Genomic DNA, 19,153 nt, shown 5'->3' with positions numbered 1-19,153 from the left:
ATCTGAGGGTTTGACAAATGAGTAATCACCAGTTAACAGGGATTTCTTTTTCTCTCCAGGGACGAAACATTGTGGTTTTCTATGGTTCCCAGACGGGCACAGCAGAGGAATTTGCCAATCGTCTCTCCAAAGACGCGCATCGCTACGGGCTCCGGGGCATGGCAGCAGATCCAGAGGAGTATGACTTGGTAATTTAGCCATGAGCAGCCTCAGGATAGGTAACATCCTCTTAGTGTCCCCTTGAAAAAGCAACAGAGCCTGGCCAAGGGACAGTTGCTCTTTTAGGAGTGTCATTTAGAGGAGAAAATATCATCTTGAGAGGTGCAGAGTTGTGCTTGGGCTTCCGGTGCGTTTGGAGTGAAGACCTCAACGTGGCCAAAACAGGGAGGCAGCCTGGAGCATTTGGGGGTTCCAGTTATCAGTTGGCAGCAGAAACTTGCTCAGTCCCTTCTGTAGTTTAGCACTGGTTCTCTGCTGCTGCTGTCTTGGACAGAGGCGTTGACATTGTGTTCTCCAGAGAGACCAACAACCCTGGCCCTCTAAAGCCTTCTATAGGAAAACCCAATGCTTTTCCAATGGAGTGTAAATGTTGGCTTGCAGTCCAGTGAGGTTGTTAGCTTTATTTCCCCTCCATTTTCATTGGGTTTGGCCTTTCCCAATCCCTTTTGCCATCCTCTGTTTGCTGCTGTGGTGCTGCTCTGTACACCAGAGGTAGCGAGCTGTCTCGTAGGAACAGGCTTGCCTAATAACCACGTTATGGGATCCCTGAGGGTTTCTCCTGTCTTTTTTTGGTTGTAGTCTGACCTGAGTCGCCTCTCTGAGATTGACAAGTCCTTGGCTGTCTTCTGCATGGCCACTTATGGGGAGGGAGATCCCACAGACAATGCCCAGGACTTCTATGACTGGCTGCAGGAGGCTGATGCTGACCTCTCGGGTCTCCGGTTTGCAGTAAGTGGCTCAATTCCCGTTTATGCTACATTTGGACAGGAAAGTTGGGAGCCCTGCACATGCCTTGGGTAAAGGCACAACGTGGTCCCTGAGTGTGGTCCCTGCTGGATGTGGTCCCTGTTGTCTTCCTCTACAAGCTTTGAGAGCACTTGCAAACACATATCTGGGGGCTTTAAATGTGGATGTCAGAGTATTCTCTCCACTCCCTAAATCACGAGGGGTTGCTGGTAATGTCTCACCACAAACAGCCCGGCAGGCACGAATACAAGGTCTGTAAATGAGTTACAGGCTGCTGCTGCTGTTCAGAAGCTAATTGAGTAGCCCTGGGCCAGATCTTCTCCCACAAATTAAATCACTCGGAGGAACGTGTAGCTCACTCTCTGTGCTGAGCTGAATAATTGGCTGAGATACAGCTGCCTCACCTAAACCTCAGCCAAATTCTGGAGGCAGCATAATAATTGCAAATGAGAAGAAAATTCACTGCTGGAGATGTTAAGCTGCTCTGTATAAAGCAGCAAGCAAACATTTGGTGAGTGCTTTGTGAGAGGCAAGGGACAGCAGTTGGTCTCCAAGCAGCCCAAGCTCTCACTGATCCCTTGAGGGTATGGTGCAGGCAGCTCTTGGATGTGTATCCTCTTGTGATCCTTACTCAGGAGGTCCATAAATTAACTGACTGGGAGCTGGGAGAGGTCTTGCTGTCTTGTCTTCCATGCTTTTTCTTCAGCATCCTTTGCTGGGTGCTTCTGGTTGCTGGTTGGGAAGAATCCACTCTTTGTTCCTCCACACTTACCAGTGTTACTTTCCAGGTTTTTGGGCTGGGGAACAAGACTTATGAACACTTCAATGCCATGGGCAAGTATGTGGACAAGAGACTGGAGGAGCTTGGAGCCCAACGCATCTTTGAACTTGGGCTGGGGGATGATGATGGCAAGTGAGTAGCTTGGCTTGTAGGGCTGGTCAGCCCTGAGTAAAAAACTGTGGAAGGGACCTTGGTAGGGAGTTGGCTCCACTACTAAGACAGAAGGAAAGTCCATGGGGTAGTTGTGGGAGCTGATGTGTCTCTGGTGTGTGTCTGTTTTCTCCTGTGCACTTAGAGCATCCTAAGGGATCCTGCATCTGGGATATCCCATGGTTTAGATGGCCATAGCTGTATACTGAGGGAGGCTTTGCAGCCTCCTGTGCCTTTGCCCTGCTGCAGCTCCGTAGGGATGGCTGGCAGAGCAGCAATTCTCTCCCACCCACTTCCCTGTTCTTAAAATGCTTTCCTGGTGACCTGTGGGCATGTGGGAGGTAGAAAACTCATTGTGTTCAAGGGCAAATGCCTTTTGCCACGATGGAGGAGGAAGTCCACAGGGATCTCACATGAATTCTCTGGGAATGCCCCTTAGCTCCCCCTTGGGCAGGGCTATTGAATCTCTCTTTTGTCCTGGCTAGTCTGGAAGAAGACTTCATCACCTGGAGAGAACAGTTCTGGCCAGCAGTGTGTGAGCACTTCGGGGTGGAGGCCACAGGAGAAGAGTCCAGGTGGGTCTGGGTGCAGGTTCTTCTGGCTGCCTGAGAGATTGGTCACCTTTGGCTGGTGGCTGTGTCCTCAGCCCTGGGCTGCTGTCCCTTCTCCTGCCTCCTTCCTCCCCTCCCAGACACCAGAGGACACGTGTGAAGTGGAGCAGTGAGTGAGGCTGTTTGTACTGTTGTGAGCTTGAGCCCGGCTCTGGATTTTTGTTCTGAATGGGTGATGTGATGGGGTTGGTTGCTTTGTAAGTGGCTTTGCTGGGTTGTGATGCTCCCAGTGAAGCTGTTTCTTCTTGGAAACACCTTTCTGTGTGGTCTGTCTTTTCCTAATATATCAAGAGAGGTGAGGGGGGTGGATGCGGTGTCTGTTTGAACTGCAGCAAATCCAGATGATGGTTCCAACTTGTGATTTCCAGGTTGATTTTTTTATTTTTTTTTTTTTTTCTCTTTTTCTTTCCCCTCTTCCTCCTCCAGCATCCGCCAGTATGAACTGGTGGTGCACACAGATCTGAACATGAACAAAGTCTACACTGGTGAGATGGGTCGCCTCAAGAGCTACGAGAACCAGAAGCCGTAAGTGCCAGAGCTTCAGCCAGGGCATCCCTGATGTTTCTGACAACACATCCTCTGCAGGCAGTGTCATTTCTGCACTGCAGTAGAAAATCCCTGCCCAAGAGAGACAGGTCTCCACTGGGAATCTCAGGGATTCTTCCCCAGTTAAGGAATCATTAGTTTTGGAGAAGGTGGCAGTGTTCACGTGCACTGTTTGGCTGGAATATTTGCAGCCAAATGCAAAATGCTCTGGAGGTCACTCAGAGAATTTCTTTGCCCTGGGTAGCTATTGCCTGATGGCTGGTTGCAGCTTTACTTTGAGCTCTATAAATTATTCCCAACCTGAATTACCTCTTGGAGATGTGACATTCCCTCCCATCCATTTCTGCATCACTTGTTCTCAGCAGAGCAGAAGCTGTGGAGTGTTGGGGCTGTTCTGAGGAGGAAAATGATCTGTGTTCTGTGCCACTGTGGGCAGCAGCAGGAACATCATTCAATTTCTGCTGTGGTCTGCTTTGAAATATAACCCAGGACAGCCCTGTGCTCAAATACTGCTCTGAAGGAAGAGAGAACATGTCTGGAGCACCATGAGCCTGCAGGAGAGTAACCCTTTTCTTTCCTTCCAGACCATTTGATGCCAAGAACCCTTTCCTGGCCCAGGTTACAGAGAACCGTAAGCTGAACGAGGGTGGAGAGAGACACCTGATGCACCTGGCACTGGATATTTCCAATTCCAAAATCAGGTAGACTGGGAGACTGGGCCTCTAGTTTTGGCAGGCAGGAGCAGTCTGCATCAGAAGCAAACAATGGGGATATGGAGCTGGCATCATCCAGCACTTTGGAAGCTTAGCTCCTTGCCTGTCAGGGAGCTGACCTGGCCTTGCTGGAAGTCTGGCCTTGATGATGGCAAGATTTCTGTTTATCTTGGAGGTCACCTGGAAAAAAAAAATGGTTGTTAAAACCATTATCTCACATCAATCCTTTCTGCCACTACTGCTTGTAGTGTACCACTGCTACTACTCTTATGCATGCTCAGTGTAGCAGCTTGGGTCTCAGGGTTGAGCCTGCAGCTCAGGCTTGGGGTGGATGAGAAGTGATGCTGTTGTTTCATCTGCTCTCCTCCTGCCAGGTATGAGTCTGGGGACCACGTGGCAGTGTACCCAGCCAATGACTCCTCTCTGGTGAATCAGATTGGTGAGATCCTGGGCACGGATCTGGACACCATCATGTCCCTAAACAATTTGGATGGTGAGTATGGATCACCCCTTGAGTGTCAGCAGTTCTCCTTCAGCTGTGGCCTCTGTCCTTCCCACCAGAGCAGCAGCCAGATCACCTTCAGGTCCCATAGGGCACCTCCAGCCACACAGATGTCTTGTGGCCTCTCCAAATGTGGTGCCATTTGAGCAGCAGTGGCACAGAGCCCACTTGCTGAGAGCCAGCTCAGTTGTGAGATGCACTCGGTGTGCCCAATCAAGGCCAGATTATCCGACTCCTAATTCCCCAGCATCAGCTCACTGGAGCATCCCTTTGCCACAGCAGCCACTGAGCTCAAGATGTCTGAGATGCTGTTATTCAGTCCTTGAGGGATGCACGGGCTTGGGGACTCAGCTGCCAAGAGGGAGCACTTGTGCTGTTGCAAAGAGCTTTTTTTGGGCAGTGTTCCCAGCACAGCTGGCCCCTGGCAGGAGGAAGAGTGGCTGCTTGTCTGTCTTACTGGTGACCTGAGGCAGGGGGTGTGGTGCTGGCTCAGAAGCCCAAGAAATCTCCTGGTTTCAAGGGAGCAAGTGGTGTTAATGCACTGCTGGAGCCCTCAGGCCTCTGTGGGGTGTCCCACGTTGTCTGGCTTCACTCTGTCATTCCTGTCCCTTAGGGACCTCTTAATTTGCTGAGCTGAATGACTTCAGCCTTGCCTGCTGGCACTTGCCTTTCCCAAGGGGGCTGTGGGCACGAAAGCCCTTGGCTGAAGGAGATGAACACTTCTGAGGCCAGATCTGAAGTAGGTCTAAGTGCATGAGGCCCAATTAACCATGGAGAACAAACCTCCTGCTTGGCCTGGGAGCTGCTGGGTGCCTCTGTGCATGGATATCTCGGGGCAGAGCCCCGCTGGGGTATTTTTTTAAATAATTTTTTTCCTAATAAGCTGTCGGGCAGCATCCGTGAAACACAGCACGGGCTACTGGGAGAAGGACCTGGAGCTACTTCAATGTGGGATTGGGGCTGATTCTGCCCTGGAGCTGCTCTTGCATCTCTGAAGCTGTTTCCCCTCCTCCATCTCACACCCTGCACGGAGCTGCTGCCGTGAAATCTCTTTAACACACCAGCACCGATGTTTAATTTTTTTTTTTTTTTCTCTCTTCTCATCTCTTCCAGAGGAATCCAATAAGAAACATCCCTTCCCCTGTCCCACATCCTACCGTACAGCCCTGACATACTACCTGGACATCACCAACCCACCCCGCACCAACGTCCTCTACGAGCTGGCCCAGTACGCCAGTGACACCGGGGAGCAGGAGCGCCTGCGCAGGATGGCATCCTCTGCTGCAGAGGGAAAGGTGGGAGCTCTGCCCTTCCCTGCAAACCTGCTGGGTTTCCCCAGGTGCTGGGGGATCCCCAAGAAGTGATCCAAAGCTTTAGGGCACCGTGTGCAGGGTGCTGAGGGCACGCCATCACGTCCCTAAACAATTCGGGCGGTTTGCTGTCCAAAATCAGGAAATCCTGAGGTTTTCCCCCTGCATAGGGGAATTGTCACTGATGTGCCCTCCTTGCCCACAGGCTCTGTACCACAGCTGGGTGGTGGAAGCCAGGAGGAACATCCTGGCCATCCTGCAGGATATGCCCTCCCTGCGTCCTCCCATCGACCACTTGTGTGAGCTCCTGCCCCGCCTGCAGGCTCGGTACTATTCCATCGCCTCCTCCTCCAAGGTGAGCTTGCTTCCAGCAGGGAACCAGGCTGCTGGGAGACCCAGCTGCAGCTCCAGGGTGCCACTGTTCCCTCTCCTGGCTGGGGAATTTGGACATAGAAAATTGATACCACGTTCCACCCCACTTTCCCCCAGTAACTCTCACATCACCACTGAGGCTGCAGGGCAGCCCTGGGAAAGTCCAGGCTGGAATCCTGGGGTCAGGAGCAGTCAGGAGCTGGAGGCAGGAACACACAGATTCAGGCTGGAATGGATCAGAACCACAGACAGAGGAATGGATGGAATCCTCCCAGGATGCTGAAGCAAACAGGGAGAGGTGAAGTAGGAGAAGCAGGAAGGGGGTTGATCCTTGTGATCCCTCAAATTTATACTGAGTATGACGTGTATGGGATGGAATACTCTGTTTGGTCAATTTTGGCATCTATCTTGTCCATTCTTCCCTAAGGGAGGGCTGCAGGTGGGACCTTTTTACTCCTCTCCTTCTGGAGGGCAAAATGTTCCTCAGAGCTGAGCAGTGGCCTTCGCTCTGCACACCAGTCTCCAGTTACCAGTCCTAGAAGCAGACACTGAGAAACTTGCTGTTAATTTCAGCAAGTGCAGCTACTTACTAAGAAAAAAAGCAAAAGTACAAGACAGAAAATGAGCTTTATCCTGGCCCAGACCAGGACACTGGTGCTCACATCCCCATTCCCTGCAGGTTCACCCCAACGCCATCCACATCTGTGCCGTGACGGTGGAGTACGAGACCAAGACGGGACGGCTGAACAAAGGGGTGGCCACCAACTGGCTGAAGAACAAGGTTCCTGATGAGAATGGCAGGAGCTCCATGGTGCCCATGTACGTCAGGAAGTCCCAGTTTCGTCTGCCCTTCAAACCCAGCACTCCTGTCATCATGATTGGACCTGGCACCGGCATAGCCCCCTTCATCGGCTTCATCCAGGAGAGGGCCTGGCTGAAGCAGCAAGGTGAGAGCTCAGGAGCTTCACTGGGGGGTCCTGAGCTGCTGCAGGATGATGTTCTGTGTCAGTGCTTGCACTTAGGTTGCTGAGGTGGTAATTTATATATATAAAGCCTCTATCACCGTATTGATAAACGTTCTTTGGAAACACACTGACAGCAGAGGTAAGAACAGGAGTCAGCCTGTTAATGCCTCAGCACTTCTGTTTCCAATTAATTTAAAAAAAAAAAAACCACCACAAGACTTCGCTGCCAGGCTGCCTGGCTGGTGTTTAATACTGCTACTCCATCAGGGTTTGGGGGAGGACCTATTGTGAATGGCAACAGTTTGCACTGTGACCTCTCCAGACCAGTGCAGGTGGATCAGGAGGGCAGTGGGATGTGAAGGCTCAGACCCATCACCAGTCAAAGCATCTCAGCAGCTCCTAGGTTAACAGCAGTTCGGTGTTTTTCTCCAGCATGAGGATGCTTTGTCCTCTTCTCTTGCCCACAAAGGATGTTTGGGGGTGCAGAGAGCCCAGAGCCATCTCTCTGCCCTCTGCCACCGTGTCACAGCCAAGTCACTTGGTGTCATTTATGGAAATGAGAATTTTGAGCTTCTCCTAAAGAGCAGCAGTGACACAGCCCTTGCACCCCTGGGCTGGCTGCATAAGGGGGAGTGGGGAGGTGGGGTGGGGGGCTGCAGGGCACCAGCTGATGGGTGCTGTGTGACTCTGCAGGCAAAGAGGTGGGTGAGACAGTGCTTTACTACGGCTGCCGCCACCAGCACGAGGACTACCTGTACCGGGAGGAGCTGGCCCACTTCCACCAAGAGGGCATCCTCACCCAGCTCAACGTTGCCTTCTCCAGGGACCAGCCTGAGAAGGTACCACTCCAGCTGCTTGCTCTTCCTGCCCTGTATTGCTCATAGCTATGGGGAGAAGAAAAGCTGCTTGCTTTGCCTGCCCAGCGTTGCTCCCAGCTATTGGGGGATCCTGGAAAAGATCCTGAGGGCTGGAGACTCCCCAGGCTGGAGTCTTGCTGCTAGGGAAGGGCTATGGAGGTCATAGGAGCACCCAATTCCATCACTGTCTCCTGCAGCCATGAGCATGGGTTTGGCTTCTCCTCCCTCCCCAGGGCCTGTGCCATGGAGCTCTGCCCTTCTCAGCTCATCCCCCCCCTTTTTTCCTGCCAGGTTTATGTTCAGCACTTACTGAAGAAGAACAAGGAACACATCTGGAAGCTGATCAATGAAGGGAATGCTCATATCTACGTGTGTGGGTAAGTGTGTGGTGACAGGGAAGGGACTCTGGGAAAACGTTCCTGTTCTCAGGGAAACGAGTGCCTCACTTTACCCACTTGTGTGTTACAAACCCTGGGAAGGTCCCTCTGCCCTTGTTCCAGGGGAGGTCAGGCAGATGGGCTGGGCTGAGCACGTTGATGTTGGGGTGTTAAGAGGTGACCAGGGCTGCTCTGCTGTATCACCACCCTCTTGACACTCCCTTTGTTTCCAGGGATGCCCGGAACATGGCTCGGGATGTGCAGAACACCTTCTATGAGATCGTGTCCGAGTTTGGGAACATGAGCCAGGCCCAGGCCACAGACTATGTAAAGAAACTGATGACAAAGGGCCGGTATTCTTTGGATGTTTGGAGCTAAGAGTGGGGCTGTGGGGCCAGGGAGAGGATGGGTAACCCAGGTGTGGGCTCACGGGAGGTGGGAAGTGCCTGCTGGCCCACTGCTACTATGGGTGACAGCATCGTCCCCAGCTCACAGCTACCCCAGTGTCACTCCCAACCCCTCCTGGGCCTCAGCACCCCCCTAGGACAGGCTCTGTGCCATAGGAGGTGGAAGGGGTTGAGAGAGGCAGGGGGGTAGCTCAGGCTGTGGTGCTCCTGGCACCCCAGAGAGAACCTCGTGGCACCAGCGTTTGCCTTGAGGGGAAGGGACACAGCTGATGGAGGGCAGGAGGGACTGATGGTGCCCTGGGGTCCCTTTCCCTGAACACAAGGTGTTGCCTTATTCCCTGGGCCTGGAGATCCCCCCAGTCTGCCTGCTGGGCTGGGAATGCTGGGGATGGCAGACTGTGAATTTGGTGCGAGGCCATGGCATGGGGCTGCCATCTGCCCTCACCTCCCTCCTGCCCCCTTTGCCCAGCTCCAGACTAAAGATGTGGGGCTGGCTGGCAGCACAGAGCTGCCCCATGCCACCAGGGTCCTACAGACACCCCTCTCCATCTCCTCTGCCCTCTGAAATCCAGAGCTCTGCTCCTGGAGAGGTCTCAGCCCACCAGGGCTCTGCTCATTCCCTGGGTCCTGCAGCTGGCAGCTCCCCTGTGCCCAGCCCCTCCCTCATGCTGTGTGTACTGTCAATTTTTTTTTTTTTTTGAATACTGTTTTTATTTTAACATCTTTGTGATTTTAATTATGGCAAAAAAAAAAACCAACAAAAAAAACAAAACAACCAAACAAAAAACCAACCTTTCAGGCTGTCCAATGACTGTAAATTATTTAAATACATTTGCCCTTGGAATAAAAATACTGTTTCTGTGGTTTGCTTCCTTACCCTCCCACTGCTTGGGGAGGGGGAAGCTGGAGCAATGGCTGCAAACTGGGAGGAAACCTGGGGAGCAAGTGGCAGCTCCAGGTTTAGGCTGAACTGGGTGCTGGGGGCAGCCCCCACCTTGGGGTGCCCAGGATGGCAGCAGGGGGGTGGCCCTGGACAGAAGCACAACTGTGCTGGTTCCAAACACTTCCTGAGTTCCCAGGGGGTTAGTACAGAGCTCCTCTGCCCCAGGGACACTGCAGTCCTGCTTTGAGCAGTCAGAGCTCTGCTCCCAGCCCAGGGGGGACACAGGAGGGAGCTGGCAGCTTGCAGTGCTGCCCTCCCACTCTGGGGGCAGCTGGTTTGGGTTTTTGTTTTTTTTTTTAATTCTCTCCCCCTGGCACAGCATGGACCCCTTCCAGTCAGCCCAGAACCACGGAGTGGGCCAGATGTTCAGAGAGCTCCCCAGCACCCTGAGGCAGCACCTTCCCTTTATTTGTGTGTGTGCATCCTCCAGGTGCCAGCCCAGGGTGCTGTTTGCACAGCTCCAAGGTGACATCTGGCTCAGGCTCCTGGTGCTCCCAACCCTCCAGGGCCACAGCTTGAAGGCAGAGGAGGAACCAGGTACAACACAAGCTGGAAACTATCATGGGTGCTTGGCCTCCAGCTGCCCTGGAAAGCGAAGGGAGCAGCTGATGTGATGTTGGGCCCTGTTTACCTCTTCCTTCAGCACCCAGGGGTGCCCTGGGGAGAGAAGGGGAGATCCTTGACTGCCCAAGAGGCAACCATCAGCCCTGGACCCTGCCTTTTGTCCTGAGGGAGTTGATGCAAGGTGGGCATCCAGGATGGAGAATGCTGGCAGGGCTGGGGAACCATCCCAGTGGATGTCTCCAGGGTGAAGGGAAGGGAGCAGCTGTTCCAGGCACCCAGCTCTCCTGGAGGAGGAAGGCAGCCAGGAGAGGAGCTGCAGGGTGCTCCTGCCTGCACCCCAGAGTGGGCTCAACACCCCATGGTGAGACACAGTCTGTTCTTCAGCAGGCCCTGAGCTCTGTCCCCAAACCTGGGCTTCCAAGGGATGATGGGGTGAGACACCCGAGTCTGGACGGCGTGGAGGAGAGGGGAATGGGAGATTGGAGCAGGTGGGGAGAAACAGTCCTGGTCCCCACACTGCCCCTTTCAGTTCTGCTTTGTGTCTTGGTTCTTGTGCTGAAACTTCTGGTGGACAACCCGGAGAGTGGTGAAGAAGTTCCCCAGGAAGAGGATGGAGAAGGGGAGGCCACACATGAGGACCTGCAGGAGGTGTGAGAGTCAAGAGGAGGGACCTGCCTGGAGCATCCCCCTCCCCAGGGCAGCTCCCAGGACCCCCTTACCTGCCACTCCTTGCATTCTGGGTGCTGGATCATGCGGAAGAGGGTGATGGCATTGTAGAGCTGCCAGAACTGCAGGAGAGAGGGGTTTAGGGAAGGGGTTCTGCTTTCAAAGGCTTGATCCCATGCTGACCCAGCTGCTCTCTCTGAGCACAAACCCCAGGCAGACCATATGTGAGGCCAGCAGACAGCAGAACCCTGTTCATCCTTGGGGCCAGAGGACCCCAACTGGGCCATCTCCCCTTTCTTTATCACCTTCTGGAGCCCAAGAGCCAGAAGAAGCCTCAGCCCATCCTACTGCTTTGGATTCATCTGACTGAGGAAGAACTGGACCTGCAGCAGCAGCTCAAGAGCTGAAGCTCAGAAGGTTTTGGGGAGAGCTCTCAGAGCCAGCCCCTTGTCTATATTCTGCACCCCACATCAGCACTTGGCAGATCTACCCTAGGTCCTCCCCATCTCACTCACAATGCTGGGGAGGTGGTGGGTGCTTTGGAGGAAAAGAAAAGGCCCAGCACTTGTTGAAAGCATTTCCCTGCCCTGACATCTCAATTGCATGACTGCAGCAGCCTCTGGAGACCCGTGGGACACCCAGGATGCCTGTGGCACCACCTGCTCCCACCTGAGGCTCGAGCCTCTTGTGGATCTCCCCAAGGACCCAGTGCACACTCACCTGCCCAAAGAAGAGGAAGGGAAGCAGGAAGGTGAGGCCTCTCCACATCCAGGACTGGAAACCCTCTGCAAAGGACAAAGGGGTGCATGGGGACCTCAGAACATGCCATGCTGGGGGACCAGCTCCTGAGGGGGTGGGCACAGAAGTTCAGTGGCCACCCTCAATCAGGTTGAGGTCCTGCCAGGCTAGTGCAGCCTTGCCCTGGGACTTGGGCTCCCTGGGAGGACTTTGGAGGGGAACCCTAGTGCTGACCCAACATGGGCCTCTGGAGCAAGCTGCTCTGGTAGAGCTGTCCTCATCCACAGCTTCTGTTCCTCAGCCCAAGCTCTTGGTGTCACCAGGGCTAGGGAGGTGGCAGCTTGCAAGTACACGGGGTGGTGGAGGGGAGGTTTTCAGCTTCATGGGGAAAGCTTGGATGCCAGAAACAGCATCAGCTGCCACCCTGCATCCCAGAGGAGCCAGCCCTGGGCTGACAGCCCCAGGAGATCAGGAGAAGGGGGTCACCCATCCTGTGGGACACTGCTCTGCGCCTTGGGTTTATTTGTAGCTTTCCTGCTACCGCTGAACTGCAGCCAAACTGACCTTGAAAAAAACCCAACCCTCACCTTTAACAGAAGCTCTGGTGCTGGGAGAGGAGCTTCTAGCAGCCACAGGACTCGTGGCAACAAGGGGTCCAGTTGGACTGGGCCAAGCAGTGAGGATCCCACTTACCCACAGTCAGGTCCATGGTGTGCCTCTCGCCCAGCGCCCGCAGCCGGTACAGGCACCCGCTCTGGTAGTAGTACTGCAGGAACTGCACGAAGCCTGCAAGGAGACCAGGGGTGTCTTTGGGTGCCCAGGCACCACCCCAGCTCTGCCATGACCTGATGGTCCCTGTGCCAGGGTGCTGGAGGGCAAGATGGAGGGGAAAAACCCTAAGGGGCCACGAGCTGCGTCCCCTGGGATGCATTCCCCCCCTGCATCCCAGGGGCAGGGAGGATGCTCAGCAGCTGAGAGCAGGGGTGGTCCCAGCCCCCTGTGCTGGCAGCACTTACTCTGGTACATGGAGAAGGAGAGGAACTGGTTCCTGAACATCTGGTACATGAGCCCATCTGGCCTGTGGAGAGAGGGTGCTGGCTGTGGGATGTGTGGGGGAGAGGAGGAGCAGCCAGCCCTGCCTGGCCTCCCCCCCCCCCCCCCCAGTTCCCCCCAACAAAAGGGGGCACCCAGGCTCAGGCACCGTGCAATGACAACTTGTGACAGCCCTGCCTGCCACACAGAGGTGCTGATGGCTGCCTGGGCCTGGTGAGGAACGTGTGGAGTTGACAACTGGACCACAACATCCCCACAGCAGGATGCTGCCATGGGTCAGGGCTCTTCACCACACCCAAGCACCCCCTGGGAATGCAGACTCACCATGTCAGCATGACACCTGAGAGGAAGGTGGAGACGTAGTGATGGAAAACCCACCAGCCTTTGATTCTGGAAGGCAGAGACAGAGAAGGGGAGTCAAGGCTCAAGCATGAATCAAGACCCGAAGAGGCAGCACGAGAGTGGACCCAGCCCAGCACCTGCTGCCCTCCAGTTCCCAGGGCTGGTTGTGGAATGGCCCTGCCCAGAGCAGGACCCAGCAGCATCTCCAGTCCAGGTGGCACCAGGGGCCCTTCCATCAGCTGCTCCACCTTCCCACACCACCTCCACAAGGGAGTTCCTCCTGCCCTGCTCCTCCAGCTCCCTACCAGGGTTTGCTCCACACCCCGAGTAGGAGGGGGCTGAGGAGCTACACCATGGGTCCCAACTCCCCAGCCTGGCAGGGATGGAGCAACTGGCTACACATGACCCCTTCCCAAGCATTCCCAGGGACTCACTTGGATCCATTGTTGATCAAGATGCTCTCCCGGATGGTGAGGGTGCAGTAGTACCACACCAGGAGGAAGTTAAAGACAGCATCTGTCACCCTGGTGTCAAACAAAGCAGGGTGTAAAGGTGTTGGGTGCACAGACCATAGGTGCAGGATGCCACCCTCCCTGGGGACAGGGACATCTGCTTCTCCACCATCCCTTGTGGCCACAACAGCCACAGAAGTCATCCCAGCCCCAGGGCAGTGGCTTCATCAGGATCTCCTGTTCAGCTCTGGACCTTTCAGGGCAGGAGATGAAGTCCCCAAGGGTCCTGGGAGAAGATCTGTGCCCAAAATTCAAGCCAGACTCACCTGGAGTTGAGGAGGAACCGACAAGTGGAGGAGACAATGAGTAAGATGATGGTGAGGTAGAGCTTGAACTTCTCATACTCATCTTTATATGCAAACCTGCAGGAGGGATGCACAAGGACAGGCTCAGAGCCAGGTGGCTGCTGGAAGTCTCTGTCCTCCCATCCCACCTGGCTGGATAAAAGTGACATTCCATTGGGAAAAACCTCATTCCCCAGGTATTTCTGAGAAGAGCACATCAGCCTTCTTTCACACAGGTGAGACACCTTTGAGTCCCAAACCAGTGGGGACAGTGGGCAGACTGGGTCTGTGCAGCTGTCTGAGAGGAGTGTCCTGGGCAGCTGAGGGAAGGGGACACAGGCTGCTGGTTGGGCACCTCTGGGATGAATGTCCCAGCATGGGGGACTCTAGTGAGCCAAAACTGGTGGCTGTTCCAGTCTGTCTCTCCTGGCAGTCTCTAACACTGGGGAAACCAGAGGCTTGGGTGGTAGATCCCATCCCACTGGCCAGAGCCACCAGTCCATCCCAGCTGGGTGGCAGGAAGGTAACAGGGACTCAAGGACTGGCTCTGGGAAAAAGAGGGAACAGCCCAGGAGGGGAACCAGCACCATATGGGCCAGTCCAGCCCCATGTCTGCACGTGTGGCCACTCAGCTGCTGTTCCCTGATGCCCAGGGGACCCTGGGCCAGGTGGCAGTGGTGGCAGGAGGGCCATACTTGGCCTGCTTGCTGAGCAGTGTGACATTCACATTCCCAAGCACCAGACTCAGGTACAACCTGTGGAGAGAGCAGAGGTGTTAGGACAGACACCTGCCTGGAGAGCTGCCCCAAGACACAGCCACCCCCTCCCACCTGAGGGGCTGGGGGATCTGGGTTAGGGGAGAACTTTGTAGAGCAGGGATGATGGTTGGACTCAATGATCCCCAAGGGTCTTTTCCAACCTGAAAGATTCCAGGATTCTCTCCTGTCCCCACCAGAAGCACTGGGAAGGAGCTCCCAGCTGTTCTCCACTCGGAGCTGCCAGGGGGTGGGACTGGCACGAACCCTCCCAAGGGCATGTCCCAAGGGCAGGGGGACAGTGGCCAAGCACACACCCCACCTCCCACAGGCACCAGGGGCTTTGCTGGGGCTCCCCTGGCAGGTGGCCACCACTCAAGGGCAGGTGAAGGCCACGAGAAGGCAGAGGCTCAGCCTGGCTCCTGCCCAGGGGTCCTCTGGGGAGCCTGAGCGGGGCAACACGGCTGTGACAGCCCCAGGAGCAGGGTGACAGCAGGTTTGGAGGAACACAGGGTAGGAGCAGGTGTTCCTCCCAGAGGGGAAGGCCCCTCTTACCCATTCTTCTTTGGCAGATAGGCTTCCATCTCAAAGAAAACATTCTGCCTCTCTTTTATTAAGCTCTGGGTCTCTTGGATGGAGGGTTCCTGCTCGGGGCTCATGTGGGCTTTGCATCTGGGGAGGAAACACAAGGATTGGTGTCAGGATGAGCCTCTGGAACACAATCAGCACAATCAGCACTTAATACAAAACTGTCTTGGACAAGGACACCCCAAGGACAAGGAAGATGGATGGGAGGCAAATCCATGACTCCTCTGCAGGGTGAGGCCCCCCTCGTCAGGCTGAGATGTTGCTCAAGAAAAGGAAGCACAAATGAGGGCAAGGTGAGACCAGATGGGTCTGCTTGACCTTGAGGAAGAAGGATGGAGAGCTTTGTGCAGGAAGAGGACAGGTCACATTACCTGCAAGGCCCTGGCAAGCTCTGAGCTGCAAACAAGGCACAAACCAGAGCAGAGGAAAAGGAAGCTGAGGAGGATCTGCCTGGGTGAGTCCTGACCTCCCCAGCACTTTGAGGCTGCAGTAACATTTGTACTGTAGCTGTGAGGTGATTTCAAAGCCCCATCCTTGCAGTTCTCCCCTTCCTGCACCACCACAGGGCACCAACTCACTTTTTGAGGGACAGGGAAAGCTCCTTCAGCCGCTTCTTCTGCCGTGAGATGGAGCTGGAGATGCTGTCCTGGAGCTTGGTCAGCTCCTCGAGTTTCTGCTTGTACAGCTTGTGATTATCCTGGGAAGGAGAAACTGGGATGCATTACAGCTGTCCCTGTCCCTGGGCTCTCTGCAGGGACAGCTGTTGGTGGGTGCATCCCTTACAGATTGTCTTGAACTTCCCCTGGGTAAGACAAGAGGTGATTGGAAAGCCCAGGCAGAAGGCCAGGTGTGTTTGGGGACAGCCTGGCAGCTGTTGGGAATGTCCACCCCCAATCCCAAGGGAGCTATCTAGAGGTGCTGGCATCTTCCCATGGCACAGCCTGGTCCTGCCCTTGCATGTGGCCAGTGGCCAGCCCAGCTTGCACTGTGGGCTGGGAAAGTCCTGCTGGCAACATGGGCTCACACCAGGGATGCTCCCAGCATTGGGAAACCACTGACTGCAGCACAGGGAATGGGAAAAGCTCCAGGAAAAACTGCTGCTGGGGAACAGAGCTACAACTGAGGGCCATAGCCACCCGGGAGCAGTGGCTTTGGCTGCTGGGATGGGATGGGATGGGATGGGATGGGATGGGATGGGATGGGTGTCTCTCTACCAGGAGGTTTGTGCAGCAGCTGCCACTGCCCTGACTTGTGGCTCTGGGGCTCCTCCTGAGCACCCCCAGGGAAGCTGGAATGATCTGGTCAATGAGCTGGACCAAGGGGATGGACTTGCAGCAGGGCCATGGCCAGTTGCCCAGCTCCTCAGAACCGAACCGGAGCTGGTACAACTGGACACTGTTCTCCCACTACATTGAGACAAGAGAGGAGAGAGCATGGTTGGATCAATGCTCCTCGTCCAGGTCAGCTGGAAAACAGCCTCACCTCAGGCAGGGGCATCCTGAATGCCACCTCCAACAGGGAATTGAATGCTGCTCACAACCACCCTTGGACCAGACCTTGGTGCACACAGATTTTAGCCTCCGCAGCTCTTCCAGAGCACTTGCTCAGCAGATTGTGAGGCAGTTCTCAAAGGAGAAAGGTGAAACCAAGATGCAGAGGAGGGCAACGACTCCTTTTCCCTCTGGTGACAAGCAGTGACAGGGTGGGAACGGATCCCAGATAGCCCCAGCACCCACATCACTGATTTATGTCCCTGATCTCTCCCTGCTTGACCATCAAGCTTTTCCTGCTCCCCTCTGGAGTCACCTCCTTCAGCTCTGGAGCCATCAGCAAGCGGGTGGCATTTGGGACATTTCCTTTAGCAGTGCCAACACCCCAGCAGCATGCTGAGAGACAGCCTGGCTCAGGAGCCCATCCCAGAGGGAGTTTTCCAAAGGAAAGGGCCGGCAGTGTGTGGGGTTCAAAGCGGGCAGCCCGAGATGTCCGGGCAGCCCCGGTGGAGCAAGAGGAGGTTGGTTTCTCAAAGCCTCCCTTGCTCCAGATCTGGGCACGTTTACACCCTGACCACAACAACATCCGCTTTGCCCCCGTTCCCGGAGGGGAAAGAGGGTGAAAGGGAAGCGGTGCAGCCGCTGGATCCGAGCTGTGGCAGCAGAGGGTTGGCCAACCTTTTCCTTGGGTGACCCCTGGCTGAGCTGAACCCTGCCCACTCCTTCCCCAGCAGCCAGCGCCCTGCGGATTACACAAAGCAGGTGGGAACGTCTCCCGATACAAGTCACCTTCCTGGCACATCGCCCCGGTGGGTGCTGGGGCGACCCAGGGAGGGTGCCCGGGGTCGAGGCCGGTGGGACAGGGTGTCCGGCCGTGCCACGGGTGGGTTCCTGGCCCCGCTGGTTGGAGCGGGGCTGAGAGGAGCGATAAGGAGTGCGAAACAGCATCTGGGTGCCCTGCTCCCGGCCGTGCCAGGCCAAGCAACCTCTCCCAGCCCTTCCAAACCCCGATATGTCGCGATTCCACCCGCTCTCGCCGAACCCCCTTGTCCCGGCGAGGCTGCTCGGGGTGCCCGGTACACCCTGCCCTTCCCACAGCTCGATTGTAAGTCGCGACAGAGGACTGGGGGACACTGGGAAAAACGCCGTCAGGGAGCCCCCAACCCTTGCCCCTCATGGGGACGCTGCCTGCGGAGCCTCCGGTACCGCTGCCCCGGAGCTGCCCAACCGCTGCCCCGCGGAAGGTAACGATTCCCCCCCCTCCCCGGGAGCTCCGGGGCACTGACACCACAGCGGCCTCGGCTGTGGGTTGGGGGTGAGGATCCCCGCGATGTGCGCGTCCCGGGGGTACCTGGATGCGCTGGTATCCGTCCTGCAGCTCCTCCCATTCCCGCAGGCACTCGGCAGCAGAGGGGCCCCGGGCCATGGCGGCGATGGCGGCGGCGGTGCCGGCCCGCGGCGAGGGGCTGAGACCGCCCGGGCCACCCCCCTTCCGGGCACGCCCCGCAGGGAGGGGACAGGGCGAGGGGCGGGGATAAATTGGATAGGGTTTTCTTTGGAATTCGCAGCTCTTGGGAGACCTGAAAGCGCCTTGTAGTGTCTGGAAGGGCTGCGGGAAAGCTGGGGAGGGGCTGGGGATAAAGGCGTGGAGGGATGGGATGGGATGGGATGGGATGGGATGGGATGGGATGGGATGGGATGGGATGGGATGGGATGGGATGGTGGGACGGGATGGGATGGTGGGACGGGTTTGAACTGGGTGAGGGGAGGTTTGGGTCAGACATTAGGAGGAAATTCTTCATGCTGAGGATGGTGAGACCCTGGCCCGGGTTGTCCAGAGAAGCTGTGGCTGCTCCATGGCTGGAAGTGTGGAAGGACAGGTTGGATGGGGCTTGGAGCAACTCTATTCCAGGAGACATTCCTGCTCTCTACAGCTCACCTGGGAGCAAGGTGGGGGACAGTTCTCCCAAGTAACAAGTGTAAATGGGCTCAAGTTTTGCCTTGGAAGTTTAGATTGGATATTGGGAACAATGCTTACTTAAAGTGCTGGGTTAACAGTGGGACTCAGTGATCTTAAAGGTCTTTTCTAACCAAAGTGATTTGATAACTCAATGATTTAACTCACCAACATAAGAGTAAAGGCTGCCGAGCTCCATCCCTGACCACACTTATTTGACTTACCAAGATAAAAACTGAAAATGCCTGGTAAATCCTCAGCACAAAGTGCAAGGAAATTCTAAGAGAGTTATCTGTAACGTTTTATTTTATGGTGTCTGTGAAGAATTTAGAGTAAGAGGACAGCACTGAGATCAGGTTCCTCATACCAGGGCTGGGGGCTCAGAATTACCAGCAGTGTCAAGAGGTCAGTGTGTGCTGTACAAGAAGGGGATCTGGGTGGACACCCCAACCCTCTGGTTTTGTGAGAGGCTGTGTCCCTCTGTGCCTATCTGAGAGGCACACACAGAGCAGAGGAACTTTTGAAACAGAGAAACTCATCACCTCTCCAGGCTAACCATGGGTGTAGTTAGCTCTAAATTCACCATCCTGGGCTATGGATTGACAGCATTTTCAGAGATAACCCAGATTTTTCCATACCTGGGACAAGGAGTGTGCTTGACACTGTTGTTATAATCTGCTTAGGACCACATCCTCCAGGACTTG

The 19,153-nt window shown here is 55.4% G+C and overlaps 2 protein-coding genes across 3 annotated transcripts in view; one reads left to right on the top strand and one right to left on the bottom strand.

Moving 5' to 3' along the window:
- Positions 1 to 9,407, top strand: part of POR (cytochrome p450 oxidoreductase) — a 28,974-nt gene extending 19,567 nt beyond the window's left edge. For both annotated transcript variants that reach the window (XM_071764839.1, XM_071764838.1), the window contains exons 5-17: positions 60 to 188; positions 799 to 948; positions 1,755 to 1,879; positions 2,383 to 2,472; positions 2,935 to 3,033; positions 3,639 to 3,755; positions 4,142 to 4,260; positions 5,383 to 5,564; positions 5,785 to 5,934; positions 6,631 to 6,898; positions 7,610 to 7,755; positions 8,065 to 8,150; positions 8,384 to 9,407. In XM_071764839.1, the coding sequence (XP_071620940.1) occupies positions 60 to 188; positions 799 to 948; positions 1,755 to 1,879; positions 2,383 to 2,472; positions 2,935 to 3,033; positions 3,639 to 3,755; positions 4,142 to 4,260; positions 5,383 to 5,564; positions 5,785 to 5,934; positions 6,631 to 6,898; positions 7,610 to 7,755; positions 8,065 to 8,150; positions 8,384 to 8,528 (1,806 nt within the window). In that variant the 3' untranslated portion in view covers positions 8,529 to 9,407. The remainder of the gene's footprint in view (positions 1 to 59; positions 189 to 798; positions 949 to 1,754; positions 1,880 to 2,382; positions 2,473 to 2,934; positions 3,034 to 3,638; positions 3,756 to 4,141; positions 4,261 to 5,382; positions 5,565 to 5,784; positions 5,935 to 6,630; positions 6,899 to 7,609; positions 7,756 to 8,064; positions 8,151 to 8,383) is intronic.
- On the bottom strand, positions 9,242 to 18,002 carry TMEM120A (transmembrane protein 120A). The gene is made up of 12 exons (XM_071764843.1): positions 17,844 to 18,002; positions 15,581 to 15,699; positions 14,970 to 15,086; positions 14,355 to 14,414; positions 13,642 to 13,737; positions 13,298 to 13,387; positions 12,846 to 12,911; positions 12,485 to 12,546; positions 12,162 to 12,254; positions 11,451 to 11,515; positions 10,784 to 10,852; positions 9,242 to 10,703 (listed from the first exon to the last, which is right to left on the bottom strand). The coding sequence occupies exons 1-12, from the start codon at positions 17,916 to 17,918 to the stop codon at positions 10,590 to 10,592; spliced, it is 1,026 nt and encodes a 341-aa protein (XP_071620944.1). The 5' UTR covers positions 17,919 to 18,002; the 3' UTR covers positions 9,242 to 10,589.
- Positions 18,003 to 19,153: the final 1,151 nt, after the last annotated feature.

The sequence above is a fragment of the Heliangelus exortis genome, chromosome 21 (assembly GCF_036169615.1).
Source record: "Heliangelus exortis chromosome 21, bHelExo1.hap1, whole genome shotgun sequence".
In the NCBI taxonomy this organism is placed as follows: domain Eukaryota; kingdom Metazoa; phylum Chordata; class Aves; order Apodiformes; family Trochilidae; genus Heliangelus; species Heliangelus exortis.
Note: the sequence above shows the minus strand (reverse complement) of the source record. Positions and strands in the feature narration are given on the sequence as shown.